The 17,401-nt window shown below is 38.7% G+C and overlaps 2 protein-coding genes across 3 annotated transcripts in view; one reads left to right on the top strand and one right to left on the bottom strand.

Annotated features, from left to right (window-relative positions):
• Positions 1-3,965: 3,965 nt before the first annotated feature.
• fabp2 (fatty acid binding protein 2, intestinal) lies at positions 3,966-5,650 on the top strand. Its single transcript, XM_023280358.3, has 4 exons — positions 3,966-4,124; positions 4,622-4,794; positions 5,104-5,211; positions 5,435-5,650. Exons 1-4 carry the CDS (start codon positions 4,058-4,060, stop codon positions 5,483-5,485), a joined length of 399 nt encoding a protein of 132 aa, XP_023136126.1. The 5' UTR covers positions 3,966-4,057; the 3' UTR covers positions 5,486-5,650.
• Positions 5,651-5,731: 81 nt separating this feature from the next.
• Positions 5,732-17,401, bottom strand: part of usp53b (ubiquitin specific peptidase 53b) — a 29,744-nt gene continuing 18,074 nt past the window's right edge. For both annotated transcript variants that reach the window (XM_023280356.3, XM_023280357.3), the window contains exons 14-17: positions 14,329-14,390; positions 12,168-12,246; positions 9,070-9,908; positions 5,732-8,920 (exon numbers count right to left, since the gene is read on the bottom strand). In XM_023280356.3, coding sequence (XP_023136124.2) covers positions 8,844-8,920; positions 9,070-9,908; positions 12,168-12,246; positions 14,329-14,390 — 1,057 coding nt within the window. In that variant the 3' untranslated portion in view covers positions 5,732-8,843. The remainder of the gene's footprint in view (positions 8,921-9,069; positions 9,909-12,167; positions 12,247-14,328; positions 14,391-17,401) is intronic.

Below are 17,401 nucleotides of genomic sequence, written 5' to 3'. Positions count from 1 at the left end.
CATAGTTTGGTGAGTTGGCAACTCTGAAAAGTAATCCGGAGCTGAAAAGTCTGAAGAGCAATCAATAAAATCTTAGTAACCAGTGTAGTGACGCTAAAAAGCTGAGTAATACTGTACATTCTCAGTTTAAAGAAACGGTTGAGGCTCAAGATCTGTACATTGTTGGTAAAGAGTTTGGGACGAGTGCAGCTCTTTGAGCCACTGAACCCAGATTTATCCTGCCAGTTCAAGGATCAGGATGGGAACTTCCTGGTGAACTTCATGCTAGCCCAACAGCTCTTATGAGGGTACTCAGTTCCTTGGAAACAAGAGGTGTAACTGTATACCAGGGGTCACCAACCTTTTTCAACCTGAGAGCAACTTCAAAGGTATTGAGTAGTACGAAGGGCACCTTGTTTGATACAAACTTCCTCAATAGCAAACTCGCGGCATCATCTTTAAACAATAATAATAATAATGAAAATAATATGTAAAAAGACTGATCACATTTATGTTAATTATTCCTTATAATAATTATTAACGATTTCAACGAATTCATGAACTCTGTCCCATGTTTGTACAAATTATCAGTTATGTAAGAAACAAAATCAACTCTCTCACATTTTGAAATGAATCCTATCACATTAATATTAATCACCAGCATTTTTCACCAGCATTGCAACATTTTTAACAGATCATAACAACAAATCATCACATTTTCAACAAATTATTTTTCACATTTCTGTGCAATGGCATGGTGTTTTGAATGACAACATATGTTACCTCTTTCTTTGTCTGTAAATGTGTGTTAGTGGGAAGCCTGGCATTGCAGAGCTTATCATGTCTTACCTTTACCTTGCAGCTCACAGTTCAGATGGTTCAGTTTCCAAGTGATGTCCGTTAAAAATGCAAGGTCAAGAATCCACTCAGTGTCCTCAAGAACCGAGATGTGTCCCTTTGGATTGCATGAACTCTTTGATTTCGGCCAACAGTGACAAAAAACGCTGCAAAACTGGTCCCCTGCTGATCCATGGGGTTTCTGTGTGTAGTAACAGGTCACCATGTTCAGCTAACAGCTCCTCCAGCAGCACCTTCAATGTCCTGGTTGTCTGGCTTTGGAGCCATTTATGATCTTCACTACACGAGTCATCACATGATCAAATCCGGCCACTTTTGTACATACATATGTCCTGCTGGTGAATGACGCAGTGGTAATGTAGGAATGTTGGGAAGTCTGGATCACCTCTGCATCGTACAATGAAGCCTGCATACCGACCCGTCATGGAGGAGCCCCGTCAGTCGCCACTGAAACAAGCTTTTCTAATGGTAGATTTTTCTCCACGAAGAAACTTTTCGCCGCGTAGTAGATGTCAAAGCTGCCTTTAAGTCCCGGGTTTTCCTGTCCGTAGTGCGCATACAGTCTATGTGCGCTACCAGGTGGCTAGTTAGCATGGCTAGTTAGCATGGCTAGTTGGAAGCTTGTGTGGCGGCTAAAGTAGCATCTCTCCACATTGTACCGCTTTGCCGTCGCAATAGTCGCCCCGCAAATAGGACACACACATTTATCTTTCACTGTCGTGAAAAAGAACTCTTCCTCCCAGTCATCGTGAAAATAGTGTATTCTCTTTCACTTTTCTGCCATGTTTTGGGGATAAAAACCACATCTAGCTTCCCAAAGCGTCTGCGCCCGGACGCTTCAGCGGAATGACGTGATGGTTTGACATGCGCAGTGAACTTTGACTCGGACAAGATCAAAGTTCATTTACACCGAAGACATTTTTGTTTTTTAAAAAAAAATTATAAGAAATATTGTAATTTAAAATCTGCATTAATGTAGGTATTTTTGATTTAAAAACAACAGCAACTATAATTTTTGATAAGGAATTTCATGGTGACTAGTGTTATTTTTAGAACATGTGGTGGGCAATTCACATGGTCTCTGCCGGCAACGAGGCGCCCGCGGGCACCGTGTTGGCGAGCCCTGCTGTATACTATAAAGCCTGATATCACTGTCCACAAAAACTCAATGTTGGATTTCAATTCTTTGTACGGAGTGGAAGGTTTTGAGATGGTGTGCTGTTGCTCTGGGACCCTCATGTGAGCTGTTGGGCTAGCATGAGGTTAGAAGCAGGCTAGTGACCAAGAAGTTCCCATCCCAACCCCCTCATCAGTTTCATCACTGCAGTCATAGTAGAAAGGTCTTTTGTCTGATAAGAGGCAGATTCACTGAGGTGGCCATGTAGGTCAGGCAAAGGTCTCTCGGGATGAGAAGAAGCTTAGATAAGACGGAAAACTGTCACACTCTGCATGTTTTTTTCAGAGTGTTCTCAGACACCTTTTATGCATATTTTTGTTTAACATAAACACTTTATTCTTGCACCTTCAGTCGGTTTGAAGTTAATAAATTGTGTCTACATTCTGTTGACCCGAAGAGTCCTTGAATGCAAACATACTTACCCCACCTCATAAACTCAAAACACAGAAACACTAATAACTGAATTTATTACTTGCTTCTTACTTTCTGAGCTTTGTGTTTATTGGCAGATAATAATTGTGTAAACTAATATTTGTTTAATATTAACTTTAAATCTCAAAGGTCTCTTTTATCAGCAATGACCAAAATGAGGTCAAAGGTATCAGTGGAATTACTGTATCAGCTCGACTGATCTCTGCTGTGTTTGAGCAAAGCAGATGCATCTAATGCAGAGATATCTTGACTGAGTGATAAGATTTTAAACAAAATTCCATTTATATTTTACTAATTTATAGTAGGTTCAATCCAAAATTGGAGGATATTTGGGCTTCAAAAATTTGAAAAATAAACCTTCTCTTTTACAATTTTCTGCTCCATATTCAACAATAATAGGTGATAAACTATCAAAGGCTTGATTGGCTCAGCTTACACATCAATGGTACCGTGTTTATTCCATGTTTTATTTGTTGTTTGCTAACCCTACTCTAATCACAGTAACAGGGTTGCTAATCCATCTAATGTTAGCTTTTTCTCAGGAGTAGAAGCTAGATATTTAGCTGTTACTGCTGACCAAGAGGACAAACTTACTGATGGAAAAAAGTCAAGAGAAAAGTCAAAAGAATTTGTCTTATCCTGATAATATGCATAACGTTCTACCTATTCTTTTGGAAAACTGTTTGATGATGTTAATTCCAGCGTTTCATGTGATTCACTGTTTTCTTCTTCTTCTACCAGCTAAAAAGGTTTTGCTAACAGGGTTGTTGTGGGACACATGTTCCATGCATAATAATTATTATTTATGTTATGTAAAAAATTTTCCCACAATTCCATTAGACATCAATGAAAAAAATGATACCAAAAAAATTTGATTTAAATTTCATTGTAACTGTTTTATTTGAGATTCAATTTGGTCATCAGGGGGGTGGTACATAAGGAAAATAGTATTTTAGGAGCAACTCCAGACTTATTTGATATTTTAAAAAATAGTTTCAAACATTATTTTCTCCTAGTTTTTCTTTTTAGATTTGGTCTTAGGACATTTAAACATACACAACAACTGCATGTTTGAGTATTTTATACATGGATTATTTGAAATTTGATGGGTGGGACATAAAATGTCCTCCAATTCTGGAATGACCCGATAGTGCACAAAAAAAAAGTAGATGCACGTGCTTGAGCAGGTCTGTCAAGTTATACTTTTGTCTTGATGGACAAAAAATTGACAAAAAAAAATCCGTTTCAAGTTAAATTAAAATGAAAAAAAAAATACATCTCAATTCCTAGTATCAAATGCTGCATGCTTTATTGCTGCAGTCCTGCACTGATAACCATCCACGAGTGTAAGTTCTGACCAACACCCTATGTAAACACAGATACAGGTTCAACAGGATATCAACCATTCAGTTTTTAAAATGTGTACAGTATGGATATTGCCTGCAGAAACCATGAGCTTTAAACGGCCACATCAGCAATCAGATAGATGACGAGAAAAAAAAAAAAAAGATAGATGACGAGATAAGAGGGTGTGTGGTTTAAAAGGAGCGGCGGGCTTTGAGTCAGACACTCCTCGTTTCAGAGTCATCCAGCTCAAACCTCACAGCAACCATGACCTTCAACGGCACCTGGAAAGTCGATCGCAACGACAACTATGAGAAATTCATGGAGCAAATGGGTGAGTGGTGTCAAATCTGCAGTCTTAGTGTTTCTTAAATAACTGTTTTCCATTATAGCAGTCTGTCTCATTACTATGTCTGCTTCTTGTTCAAAACGATGACCATGATGTGTTTAAAACTTGATAAATAACTGATAAAATGCAGGTATTCACAGCCAATATGTGACATTTAATGAAGATCGGTGTTAGGATATAATTTATGCAGCAGACTGATAATCATGCACATTTTTATAACAAATTTTTAAGCAGGTTTTTATACTTAAATGCTCATGGTTTAAAGTGAGCAGCCTTAAATAGTCTTTAAACCCTGAACTGAAAGCATCTAAAGTCTCAGTTATAAACGCTGGTGGTATAATGACCTAATGTTTGTGATTTGACTCTTGCTCCTAAAAGACACAAACAAAGGAACTACTTGTGCATGAAAAGAGATTAAATCCTGACAAACTTCCCGTCATTGTTCGGGGTCTATTGAACATATTCAATGTGTCTGTTGATAGGAATTAACATGGTGAAGAGGAAGCTGGCTGCTCACGACAACCTCAAGATAACCATCGAACAGAACGGAGACAAGTTTCATGTGAAGGAGAGCAGTAATTTCCGCACCCTGGAAATAGACTTCACCCTGGGGGTCAACTTCGAGTACAGCATGGCTGATGGAACAGAACTCTCGGTGAGCAAAAGTGGCATCTGGTGGGATACAATTATACATCACAACTCATTACATAAAGTTTCTGTGAACATTTTGAGCTTCTAATTCACTCGCTTAAGACCTTTAACCTTTGAGCCGTAGCTAATAGTTTGTTAGCTGAGAAAACAACCCATAAATCAAGGCTCGACTTGTGTTGTGATAAAACCTTTGCCCGGTCGATTTCAGCTCACTAATGCAAACACTCATAAAGCTGTCGGTCAACACAGTTTGCTTTTGGACTTTGCAGAATAATTCCCGCCTCTTATATCACTGTTATTTCTCACCACACAGGGCGCCTGGACCATGGAGGGAGACATGCTGAAGGGGATTTTCACGAGAAAGGACAACGGAAAAACACTGACAACAACCAGAATTGTGCAAGGAGATGAACTCGTACAAGTAAGGCTGAATTTGTATGCAAATTAGAGCACCAAGAATTCAAATTTTAAGACAAACATTTGGGAAAACTGCATAGAAGATGGTAAGATTTGGTTCAATTAGGCTAAACACATTATGTAATGTTTATTTGGTGCTCTGAGATTCACTGTAAATAAGGGCCATCTTGGAAATGCAGTCAAAATTAGTCATAATACCCCCATCTGACATCATCTTTCTCCAACAGAGCTACAACTATGAAGGTGTGGACGCCAAGCGGATTTACAAGAGGGGTTAAACCAAACTGATCTGCAGAAGTGAAGCGAGAGAAGTTGGTTTCCATACAGTATTGTGTTGAATTATCAGCTACCTACACACCAATGTAACCTGCAAAAAAGCGCACGACCTGTGATGCATTGGATTTTCATACTTGCAATAAAGTCATAAACTGCCTCTTTTCAAATGTGTTTTTCTGTCATCTTTTTCAAAAACAATCATTTTCAGAGAAACTCAAGTTAAACATAAGTGACTGATTTGAGAGTGATACAGTAATTGAAACTTTATTCAACAATGAATAAAAATAAATATATATTATCTACAAAAATATAAAGTGTAGACAGATTGTACATGTTTCTTTAAATTGATCTGTACTTACACATGTCATGAAGCATTCACTGAAACGTCAAACAACTCATTTCAGCAGTAACGTCAGGCCAAAAAAACCACAGAGGTATGACAGTAGGATTGAGTGAGGCGTACAGGTCCGGCACATCAGGCCACATCAGCCTGGAACTTATCAGATGAAATCAGTGACATAATGTGGAAAGTTCTCTTTTGTTCTCGGGGTGTTGATGCAATACAGTGTGATTACGTTCTGTCCCTGTATGTTTAGCACACGATAAAGGATCTGGATTGATGCAATGCCAACTGTGACATGGGACACAGGAGAAAAACAGGCCTGTAGAACACATAAAGCCTGCAGGCAATGAGTGCAAGCCGCAAACACACACACTAGTGAAGCTTTGGAAAAAATCTTGCAGAGTTACTAGACGTTGAGGTTCAGCACCGAGGCGGAGGAGGTGGGATGCACTCGCGGCTTAAAAGCACAGGTTTTCTTAGGTTCCACACATGAGCGAATCAAACTCTTCTGATTTAAATTGTAGCTTTCAAGTCTGTAAGGAGATTTTAGGATCGCTAGACCTGGGCCTCCGACACGTCACTGTTAGCATGGCATATTCCAAAAGTTTTTCATCACATACTCTGTTCCCCTTCCATTCGTCTCCTTCATTCCCTAAACGTGGCTCACTCAAAAAAAAAAAAAAACATGTTCCACTGAAAATGTCAAGGCACTATCGATACAAGTGAAGACACAATGTTCAGAAACAAAACAAAAGAATTCCTATTTTACAGATGAAGAACGTAAATAACAGGAAAATGCAGTAAATAAATGATATAAGCATTAGTTATGTGTAAAAAAAAAAAACAAAAAAAACAACCCCACAACAAAACACTTTGCAGATGAGACAACATTAAGGTAATCTGGTTAATATACTTGGACTGAGCTTCATCTTAGTCAATAATTTATATTGTATATATTCAGTGAATGTATCACATATTTTAAAATAACGGTGATTTATAATTACTACAGCACAATCAACCTATTTAAAGGCAGTCTAGTATATTTCAGGTGTGTACATTAAGTAAATTCTCAATAGCTCTGTTATATAGATCTTTTTTTCTTCTAGAATTGAAAAAGTGTCAATGAATAAACCGTGTGAAATGCAAATAGATGCTCACATTACTAGGGTAGGTGTGATTACACACACAGATAAATCTATCCTTTGGTGCCAGACAGCACAAACACGGCACACATACACGGCAGATTTAGTGACTAGATGTGCTCAGTGAGAGGAGTTGAGAAACACCCGGACAAAGGTTACTGAGATAAAACGAAAAGTGGAAACATTTGTAGAAGTGGCGGCTTGTTTAGGGAAAGACTTGCCAATCTAATGAGCAGAAAATAAAACAAAAAAATTGTGATTAATATTTGGAAATGAAGCAACAGGATTTTTTTATTTCTTGGGAATGTCAGATGTGCACTGTACAGACTTTTAAAAAACACCCAAATCTGCATTGAAGTAATTTGCAGTGAATGCATAGTACATCTTGGACTGTTTGCATCATATGTTTCTACTTAAAATGGACATATTTATATGTAAGCAAGAGAAGAGAACCACATTTAAATGCTAAAAAAAAAGTTTCCAAATCAATCTTGATTACAAATTGCTATTTGATTAATTTATTTTATTACAATTACATAAAATCCAATAGAATGTTATGTTTGTTGGACTCACAGTCCAGTATTTTCATGCTCATGCTTTTGCTGTACACACAGCTAGTATGATGTTGTAAAGGCCACATGCAGGTTTCAGAACATTATTCTTATGAACAAGAATACTTGTGTGTTGCGTTGTATGGTTAGTAATAATGTCAAATAGGTATATCAATTACATTGGCATCAGTACGGAAATACCTGCAAATACAGACTTGTTTAAATCTGTCCACTTAAGGAGGAAGACTGGAAAAAATACAGTTTGACATCACTGTGAGTTACAACAAAAAAAGATTACAAGAACCAGCACAGTTGAAGGTAGAAAACACAAGGCTGCATGATCGTAGAGCGACCTGCTGAATAGGCTGAGGGCTGCCCCATCATGCAAAATCACACTTTGATAAACCATGTTACACATTTTTGACAAATTGCATTAAATTTGCTTTAGTTTTTAAGGGAAACTGAACAAACTAGAATCTTTGTCGAAGGATTTTTACAGCAAAGTTGGCTGACTGATACGGGGCAGCCCGCAGTCATTCATTAACACATAAATGTTGTGAAAGAACTGATAAATGATAACGCTTGAAACTAACCAGCAATAAAACTGAAGTATTTGTTGCAGTGTCTGTTCTTCGGGGACCTAAAGTCCCCCATGTGCATAAAGTCATTAAGCTGCCCGGATATTAATGAAACACGTCTCCAATCTTACTCCTTTAGTAGGTGTAATTAAATGAACTACCTTCAACCTGCTGTTGATGAGGCAAACCTTTGATTTTATTGTACTGTGTAGAATGACATCATAATCTGATAAACTATCTTTAACATATCTGTTCATGTCAACATGCTGTGATTTGTCATCACACTCCATTCACTCATGTCTGTAGAATTACTGTACAGATCACAGCATCTCCTGTGGCTCGTCGTAATCTCTCACGCCTGACCTTAAATATAGATTTTCATCTGCCGTTCTGCAGCAACTCTGCAGTACTATTGCACAAATAAAAAAATAAACATTTGAACCTTGTCTTAAGGTGATAAAAAGAATTCTCCAAACACCCGTTGTGCAAACTGAAAAACAGATTTCGGACTAAATCTTCTCGCACCAGTACCGCTGGACAATGGAAGATATATGTGATCGTTGATAATCCGTCAAACAATTCATAACAGCATTTAGAAATGGGTTTTACTTATGTGACAAGCTTGCATAAATAAGCTCCGCTCAGTTTGAAGATGTCAGGGCTTCTGAACATATTTCCATTCTGTAAACTCTTTGGCATCCAGTTAATACTGTCCATCCGTGTAAACAAAACTTACCAAGTAACACTCATAAAAAACCACGTTCATCCAGTCCTTTGGCTGTCACTGGGTTCCATTTTGCAGTGGGTTTATTGCTATTATGGCCTGTAAAGAAACAATAAGAGAACAGTCTTGTTAAAAATGCATTTCATGGCAGTTCCCTGTGCGCAGACTCACACACCAACAAAGGCAACAACTGGATATTGTCATTCTAGTCCTTTCCAATAACTTAAAGTGTTTCTACAGAGGCTTACTTGTTTCAGGTCTGGCTTTTGGCACGTCTTGTGAGTGTGTGTCACTAGGGAGTGTGTGGCTATTATCTCTCCGCTCACTCGCAATCACTGTCCGTGGCACCGTGGCAGAGAGGACAAGAGGCCTCTGGTTGTGGTACTTGAGACGGTATGTTTCCGTCATACAGTTATCCACATTAAAGTATGTTGTCAGAGAAACCTCTTGAGCCGGCACTGCCTGTTCCACTCTGCACCCAGTTAGTCTTTCCTCACTTTCACACGATGACGGGGTACTCCTCTCCGGGTCAGAGCCCGACTTGGAGCTTGCATCTGAGAAGGTTCGGAGGCCCGACATGTCAGGCTTCCTGTGAGGACTAACATAGGATGTGGACGAAAGACGAGGGCTTGATGGGAAAGTTTCTTGAAGCATCCTGGGACGAAACGCCGCGTGACTTGTTTCGCCCTGGTGAGACGAAATCCGTTGGGCAGGTCGAAGGTGAGGCGACCCTGTCGTACCGAGCTGACGCTGGTTGTTCAGCTGGAGAGGCTCTGCAGTCACGTTGCTGGGAGGATGGTATGGCGGGGCTATGTGGGGACACTGGGAATCGGAGGCGCCGGTCTCGCTGTTACTGGAGAGGTAAGTGCTTTCTTTGTCCTCGGGTTCAGAGAGAGCGAGGTCATCGGAGCTGTTCCATTCTGAGCTGCTGGTTTTTGTAATGTGCCTCAGGGTTGTACTTTCTCCAGTGTGCCCTCTACAATTTGTCAGCTCCTGTTGCTCACTCGGCCTGTTATCTGAACCAGAAGAGTTTCTCTCTGAAGACGCTGCTTTTCTGGAGGTGCTAGAAATGTTCTTTGATTTCCGTCTAAGAAAAAAATAGGATGAAGATGATCACTGAAATATTATGGAAATACATAAATTCATGTACATTACCCTTCAAAAGTTTGGGGTCACCCAGACAATTTGATGTTTTCTATGAAAACTCACACTTTCATTCATGTGCTAACGTAACTGCACAAGAGTTTTCTAATCATCAATTAGCCTTTCAACACCATTAGCTAACACAATGTAGCATTAGAACACAGGAGTGATGGTTGCTGGAAATGTTCCTCTGTACCTCTATGTAGATATTCCATTAATAATTATCCGTTTCCAGCTGGAAATGTCATTTACTACATTAACAAAGTCTAGACTGGATTTCTGAATAATTGAATGTTGTCTTCATTGAAAAAAAAAATGCTTTTCTTTCAAAAATGAGGACATTTCTAAGTGACCCAAAGTTTTGAACGGTAGTGTATATAATATATTCTTAAATGGCAGTTTCAGTTTTTTTTCAGTGACTTTATCATAGCCGTGGCTCTATATTACAGTCGTTAACAAATGTTTACATACACTTGTAAACACCATGTACATTATATCATGGCAGTCTTGAATCATGATATGGGCAGTCAAGTAACTCCTAAAACTCTTAATCTATAAAGGAATCACTGAAACCCATTGTATCTTTGTCACAAAAAACAATTCCGCATTTTGGTCTTTTGGAATTATGATTAGATCTGCTGAGTCAAAAATATACATACAGCAAATCTAACATTTGATTAAGTGTCCTTTGGTCATTTTCACCTCAATTAGGTACTTTTGGTAGCCATTCATAAGCTTCTGGTTGTATCTTTGACTCCTCTTGACAGAATTGGTGCAGTTCAACTAAATTAATTGGCTTTCTAACACTGACTTCTTTCTTCATCACAGTCCAAATATTCTTGATGGGGTTTAAGTCAGGACTTTGGAAAGACCAGTCTAAAATCTTAATTTCTAGCCTGATTTAGCCATTTCTGTACCATTTCTGATGTGTGTTTGGGGTCATTGTCTTGTTTGAACCCCCAACTATGTCCAACAGCAATCTTCTGGCTGATAATTTTTGCTTTTCCTGAAGAATGTGGAGGTAATCTTCTTCATTTTTCCCATTTAATTTATGTAAAGCCCCAGTTCCACTGGCAGCAAAACAGCCCCATAGCAATAATAATGCCACCACCATGCTTGATCTGTAAGTTTGGTGTACTTGGGGTTAAAGGCCTCATCTTTTCTCCTGAAAACATATTTCTGGTCATTGTGGTCACTTTATACTAAAAAACAGTTGGTTGCACAGCTGATTTTGGGATCTGAAGCATCTTTGAAGACCTATGATGAATCTACGAAAGCTCCAAAATGCAGGACTGTTTTGTTGTGAGAAAGACGCATGTTTCAAAAATTACATCATGGAAAATGTTGAGTCATAGCGGTCACTGGGAACTCAAGACTGCCACGATATGAGTGGTCTTTACAAGTGTATGTAAACTTTTACCCATGACTGCATCATACTAATGTTTTATTCCAGCTCCATTGTATCAGTATCAAGGAAACAAGGACATCCTTCAAACAATGCCCATGAGGAGGACACAGTGCAAGCTTCCTGTGATTTTCTGAGTATCCAAGATCTAGGTGTGGGGCAACTTGCTGGCTGCCTTATTATGTCTCTGGCACATAGCATTCTTTTTATTTTTAGATATGTTACACAAATTCAAATTTTCATCTCAGATCCCATTGCAATTTTTCTTTTCTCATCATCTCAGAGCTGATCATTTGGTATAGCCAGCCTTGGTTAATTTTTCACTTGATTTTCGGGGGGTAATATAAAAGTTTCAAGGAGAGTAGAAAATATTTTTTGGTCATAGCTGTGAACAAAATTATTCTTCTAAGTCTCACTAGATACAGCTTAAGTTTATCTGTGAAGAGTCGTGACCACAGGAAGATTGTCTTATTCTGAAGGATTCCATCTTTCAAGACTGTCCTGTTTCCTTTCTGGCTCAATCTTTTGTATGTCTTCTTCCATTTGATTTAGCCTCTTATCTGATTATGCCAGTTTGGATGAATACAGTGTACCATCACTGTGAAATGACTCATTTTCAATGTATTCCATGGGTAAACCGCTATAGCTTTTTGAGTTTCCTTGGGGGGCAGTATAACTGTCGTCAAAGTCACCCTCAAGCATGCAAACAATATGGTGTGTGTCGATGAATGGAATGAAGTGGAATTACCCTTCAATTACTGAAACAATTCATATATAAATTATGATAAAGAACTCTACCGTGAACTTGGACTGCCCTTTAGATGTGAATGTGAAACTTGGTCGTGGTTCTTTCCCTGAGGTTTGGGTTGATGTTTACCTAAAAAACAGAATATGAAGTGGATCAAAACAAAGAGAAAAACTAAATACAATCAGAGTATTAAAAAAGTCTGCTCTGTTGGAACTATTAACATTCTGTGATTGGTACAACAAAAGCTGGTGACAAGAAACAAGAAAAGCACTCAGAGAGTGCAGGACTCCGCCAAGGCTGCTCAGTCATTGCATGATTTCCAACAGACAAGCCCCAATGAATCAATGAAGCCCCTGCAGTGGTAGATTTGAAGTAGGATCGCAATCATGTGATCGTCAGCAGGCAGCTGGCGAAGTGTTCACTTGCTGTCATAGTTACAGTGATGCTGTGCCGCTATCTAGACTATAAGCTGCATCACTGCCAAAATCTAATCACTTGGTCCTTGTGTCATTTCTGACCTTCCCTGAAAATTTCATCCAAATCCATTATTCTGTTTTTGAGTAATGTTGCTAACAGACAGACTAACAGACGGACACACATACGCCGATGGTCACATAACTCCGTCGTGTTCCCTGGCAGAGTAATAAAAATTCCCAAGGATATTAACAAATCTGGCATAAGAAAGAATAGGAGGAAGGACTGTGGAAAAAAAAAACATTGACGCACTCGGACTGATCTATTATTTTTTTCTTTGAGCTTGGGGTTATTATTATAAGAAATCCTAAGAATGAACATGGATTTCTGCTAAAATGTAAATTTCAGCCTTTAATCTCAGGACTCAGATAATTCTTTCTCTGAATTGCAAGATTAATACCAGAGCCTAATCTTCTTCAATAAACATTAACTAGGAATGCACACATGCACACAATAAAAAAAAGCTATAAAAAAAGGAGTGTTGAGCGTGTTTGTTTTTTGAGACACAAGACCAGCAACTTCTCTCAGTTCAAACTGTTCATTCTGCAATGCTAAAATAGTTTGATATCAAGGACTCTTCAGAGGACTACTGTCAACAAAATGTTAATCTGTAGGCATCTTCCCAGGAATGGATGAGGTATAGTGTACAGTGTATATTTATGCAATGTGATACAATCCTATTGGTCAAAAACTGATGGAGAGGGGCCATGGTTCAGACTTGGCCCTCTCTTAGAAACTTAGAAAATGTGGGAGAAACTAAATCATCTACATGTCTGATGGAGAAGCTATTGTCCTCTGAGGACACAAGATGGCAGCACCAGAGAGCTAATCTCACTAGACTTTGCCACAACTGGATAAACCAGCCAGCATGCTCACTCCGTGCACCAACGCAGCGAGAGGCAGTGTGGCGCTGAATTCCTTCCCTTTAAAAATAGATGTGTTATTTTTTTCTTTGCCGTTGCCCTGGAGAGGTCCATGCAAGGATAAAAGCTTTAGCTGTTGGTTGGAAACACTGGCTCCAGATGCACATAGCCTGGATAAAGTATCAAGTGCAGCACACTCAAAGTACTGCATGCAACAGAAAGATATTCATGACAATGCCAGAAGCCGCGTCCAGCTGTGCTATCTGAATGAGCTTTGTGGGATTATCATCAGATTAATGCCTGCGCAGGGCTGACTGGGTGACGAGGTTAAATAAGACAGTCTAAGCTCAGAAATCAACCCCAACGTTAATCAATGTTCAACTACTCGTACACAAAAAAGAAAGAAAGAAAGAAAGAAAGAAAGAAAGAAAGAACATGATGTCTGGAAAGTTAAACAGCTGTAGGGTATGCATGAATATTTAACACATTTTGTACTGAAAGAAAGCTGTTCAAACACCCAAGGGTGGAAATCTTGCATTTACATATCAAATCCACAGACAACATTCTTTTTTTTCCTGCTACCATCGCCTTTCTTTTGTTGGTGTCTTATTTTATCCTTCTGCTTCTTTTATGACTCATTCTTTTTTTAAACACATACTTTGTGTTCCTAAAATAGACTTGATGTGAGTTTGTTTCCAGGGGTTAATTACTAAATTTGCTTCCTACACAGAGTCGGGCTGCTACATAATGCAAACCATAAATTAACTCAACTTATTACTAATAATAAGCTGCAGTTTGTGGCATTTACTACCACCAGCTAAGACTTTACCGGTGTCAGAAAAACCTGATCAAGCTCTTTAATCTCAGAACTTACCGTTGTGTGATGGTGAGGACATTATACTTGGTTTTGCATCGCCTCCTTTTTGATGCAGCTGGCTGTAAAGAAACAATCAACATTAAGCATGCTTTCCAGAAAGTTTTTTTTTTAAATAGCTAATATAGCAACAAATTTAAATGCTGAAATAATGCACAGGATCCCAGGACAACACAGACAGAATATCACAAACAAAAGCATTTTTAAATTCACTGTCTGCTCTTGTGTAACTGGATTTGCCTCAGCTATGTAATTTACTGTTGTTTTGTTTAGAACCATGTCTATTAGCTGACACAGTGTACCTGAGATCTGTTAATATTAAGCCTCCTTTAATGAATTTAAAGCATGATTACTTTAAAGATTTTCATTAAATCTGAACTAGAATTTGGATACTTAGTTGTGCATCCTGTTTGTGTTAGGAATACACTACCAGTCAAAAGTTTGGACACTCCTTGTCATTCAATGCTTTCTAATCATTATTCCGCCAAGGAGGTGGAGCCTCAGCGGAGTTACGTGATGATCGCCGTTGGTTTGTCTGTCTGTCTGTAACATTACTCAAAAACGGACAAACAGATTTGGATGAAATTTTCAGGAAAGGTCAGAAATGACACAAGGACCATTTGATTAGATTTTGGCAGTGATGTGGCTTATAGTCTGGATCCATGTTTTTTTTTTTTTTTAAAGATTTCATCCGTCGGAAATGATACAACGACTGAGCAGCCTTGGTGGAGTACTGCACTCTCTAAGTGCTTTTCTATTTTAGATTATTTTCTACATTGTAGATTAATACTGAAGATTAACACTTTTTTGTTCACAACATAATTCCATATGTATTATTTTATAGTTTTGATGTCTTCGGTATTAACCTACAGCATAGAAATTCATTAAATAAAAACCATTGAATGAGAAGGTGTGTCAAACTTTTGACTGGTAGTGTAAATGATAATAAGGTACTCTAATATCCCTGGTACCCGTTCTTCTTGCATGTATTTTCACCAAATATATGCAGACATGTAAAGTATGTAATCAACCATTTGGAGCAACTGCTTAAAAATCCGAGATTATTTAACAAAAACACACATTTATCATAAACTGGCCAACTAAAGGCCTATTTACACTGTGCAATTTGGGGCTGTCTGAGACACAAATTGTCAAAACTGTCACCACAGAACCTCAGCGATCGAGAACAACAACAACTTTAGGACCCAATTGTCAGGGTGACTGCTGCTATAACATACATGTGCACACCATGGAAGTATCAAACGAACCAGACTCCAAGACAGCAGACAGTCACATGAATAAAAACTGCTTGTTATGAGCAAAGCCAAAAATGTTTTCTAGGTTCCAGCCTTGCTTCAGTGGCTCACTGCACATGTTCATTAGTGTTTCCCCTGCTGGCCTCACCTGCGCTCTCAGACTGTACACTGGGATGACACGATAAAAAATCTATTTTCTTAGCTCTCTGACAATGTTACAAATATGAATCCTCCATGGATGAAAAATCTTCATAAGAGTAAAATTCGACTGGAAGTGTCTTGTCGACCATTTTAAAGATATTTCTTTTCTAATGGGGATTGTTGTCGATGCAATACTGTGCGTAAAGACTGCTAAAATTAGCAGAAAGACTAAGGCACAGCTGTATCTCGCTGTCTTAATACATCCATGGAACATAAAGAAGCTGAAACGATGCAGACGAAAGAGAAAAAAAGTCTGACTGTAACATAGAAGAAAAACTGGTGGAGAGGTGCTAATTGATAACACAAGTTGATGACACACCTCTGCTCTCATAGACTCTCCTATTTACATTGTAATGCTGCAGTTAACCCTCCATTCACCCCACAGTCTGACGTCACCTCGGATTTTGATTCATGTCACACTGTTGAGCACCGGCTGACACTGAGTAGTCTGACAGATTGGGAACACATTTTTATTCAGACCCATCTTAGACAGTGTGACATACAATAAACTTGCAAGATTGTTGTCGTTGCACCTCCAAATGACAGCTGTAGCTGTACAGGGCATGAAGGTCACAAGAAATGCCATGGTCGATTGGGGAAGAATTTTACTTATGAAACTGCTCAAACCACATATTATTAAAGTTTTTTTTATCAAAAGCGCAGTTTCAGCTGCCTTCCTGATGCACTGAGACTATACACAGTACAAGCAATTTAAAGGTGGAGTCATGGGAACGAGCAGTGTGTCATTTTCCGCCCAAGTTTATCCTAGTTTCCAAGGAAATCAAAAGTATTTCTGAGTGATGACGCATGTCCAAGTGAGATAAACATCAGAGATGCTTTGCTAAAAGCAGAAACCGCAACTTCAGATTTGGCAACTTCCTCTTTCTGACAATATTCCCCGGTGACATGGTGGTCAGAACACTGGCACTGCTGGGAACGATTCACTAAGTGATTTGTCCTTTGGCCTGTTTTCTTTACCTGAGGTGCATCATTACTCATACTGAATCTCAGATTAACAAACTGATGGAACCCAGAAATACATGAAAATAATAGCTGCTGTAGCTGCCATTCTAGTCAATGCACACTACCGTTCAAAAGTTTGGGGTCACCCAGGCAATTTCACACTTTTATTCATGTGCTAACATAATTGCACAAGGGTTTTCTAATCATCAGTTAGCCTTTCAACACCATTAGCTACCACAATGTAGCATTAGAACACAGGAGTGATGGTTGCTGGAAATGTTCCTCTGTATCCCTATGGAGATATTCCATTAAAAATCAGCCGTTTCCAGTTAGAATAGTCATTTACCACATTAACAATGTCTAGACTGGATTTCTGATTAATTCAAAGTTATCTTCACTGAAAAAAAATGCTTTTCTTTCAAAAATAAGGACATTTCTAAGTGACCCCAAACTTTTAAACGGTAGTGTACATGTGTCGTAATAACTGACTTCGTATCCTTGTTCTCACTCACATATTTTTTGTGCCTGCATCAGTGTGATACACGATCATAGCTCATAAATAGGCTACTGTGTTTTACCAAGGTGAGGTGCTGCAGACAAAACCACTGTTTTACGATCGCTACATCTCCTGTTTGTCTTTGTACAGAAACCCA

The sequence above is a fragment of the Amphiprion ocellaris genome, chromosome 4 (genome assembly GCF_022539595.1).
Source record: "Amphiprion ocellaris isolate individual 3 ecotype Okinawa chromosome 4, ASM2253959v1, whole genome shotgun sequence".
Taxonomy (NCBI): Eukaryota; Metazoa; Chordata; class Actinopteri; family Pomacentridae; genus Amphiprion; species Amphiprion ocellaris.
This window is presented reverse-complemented; position numbering and strand designations above follow the sequence as displayed.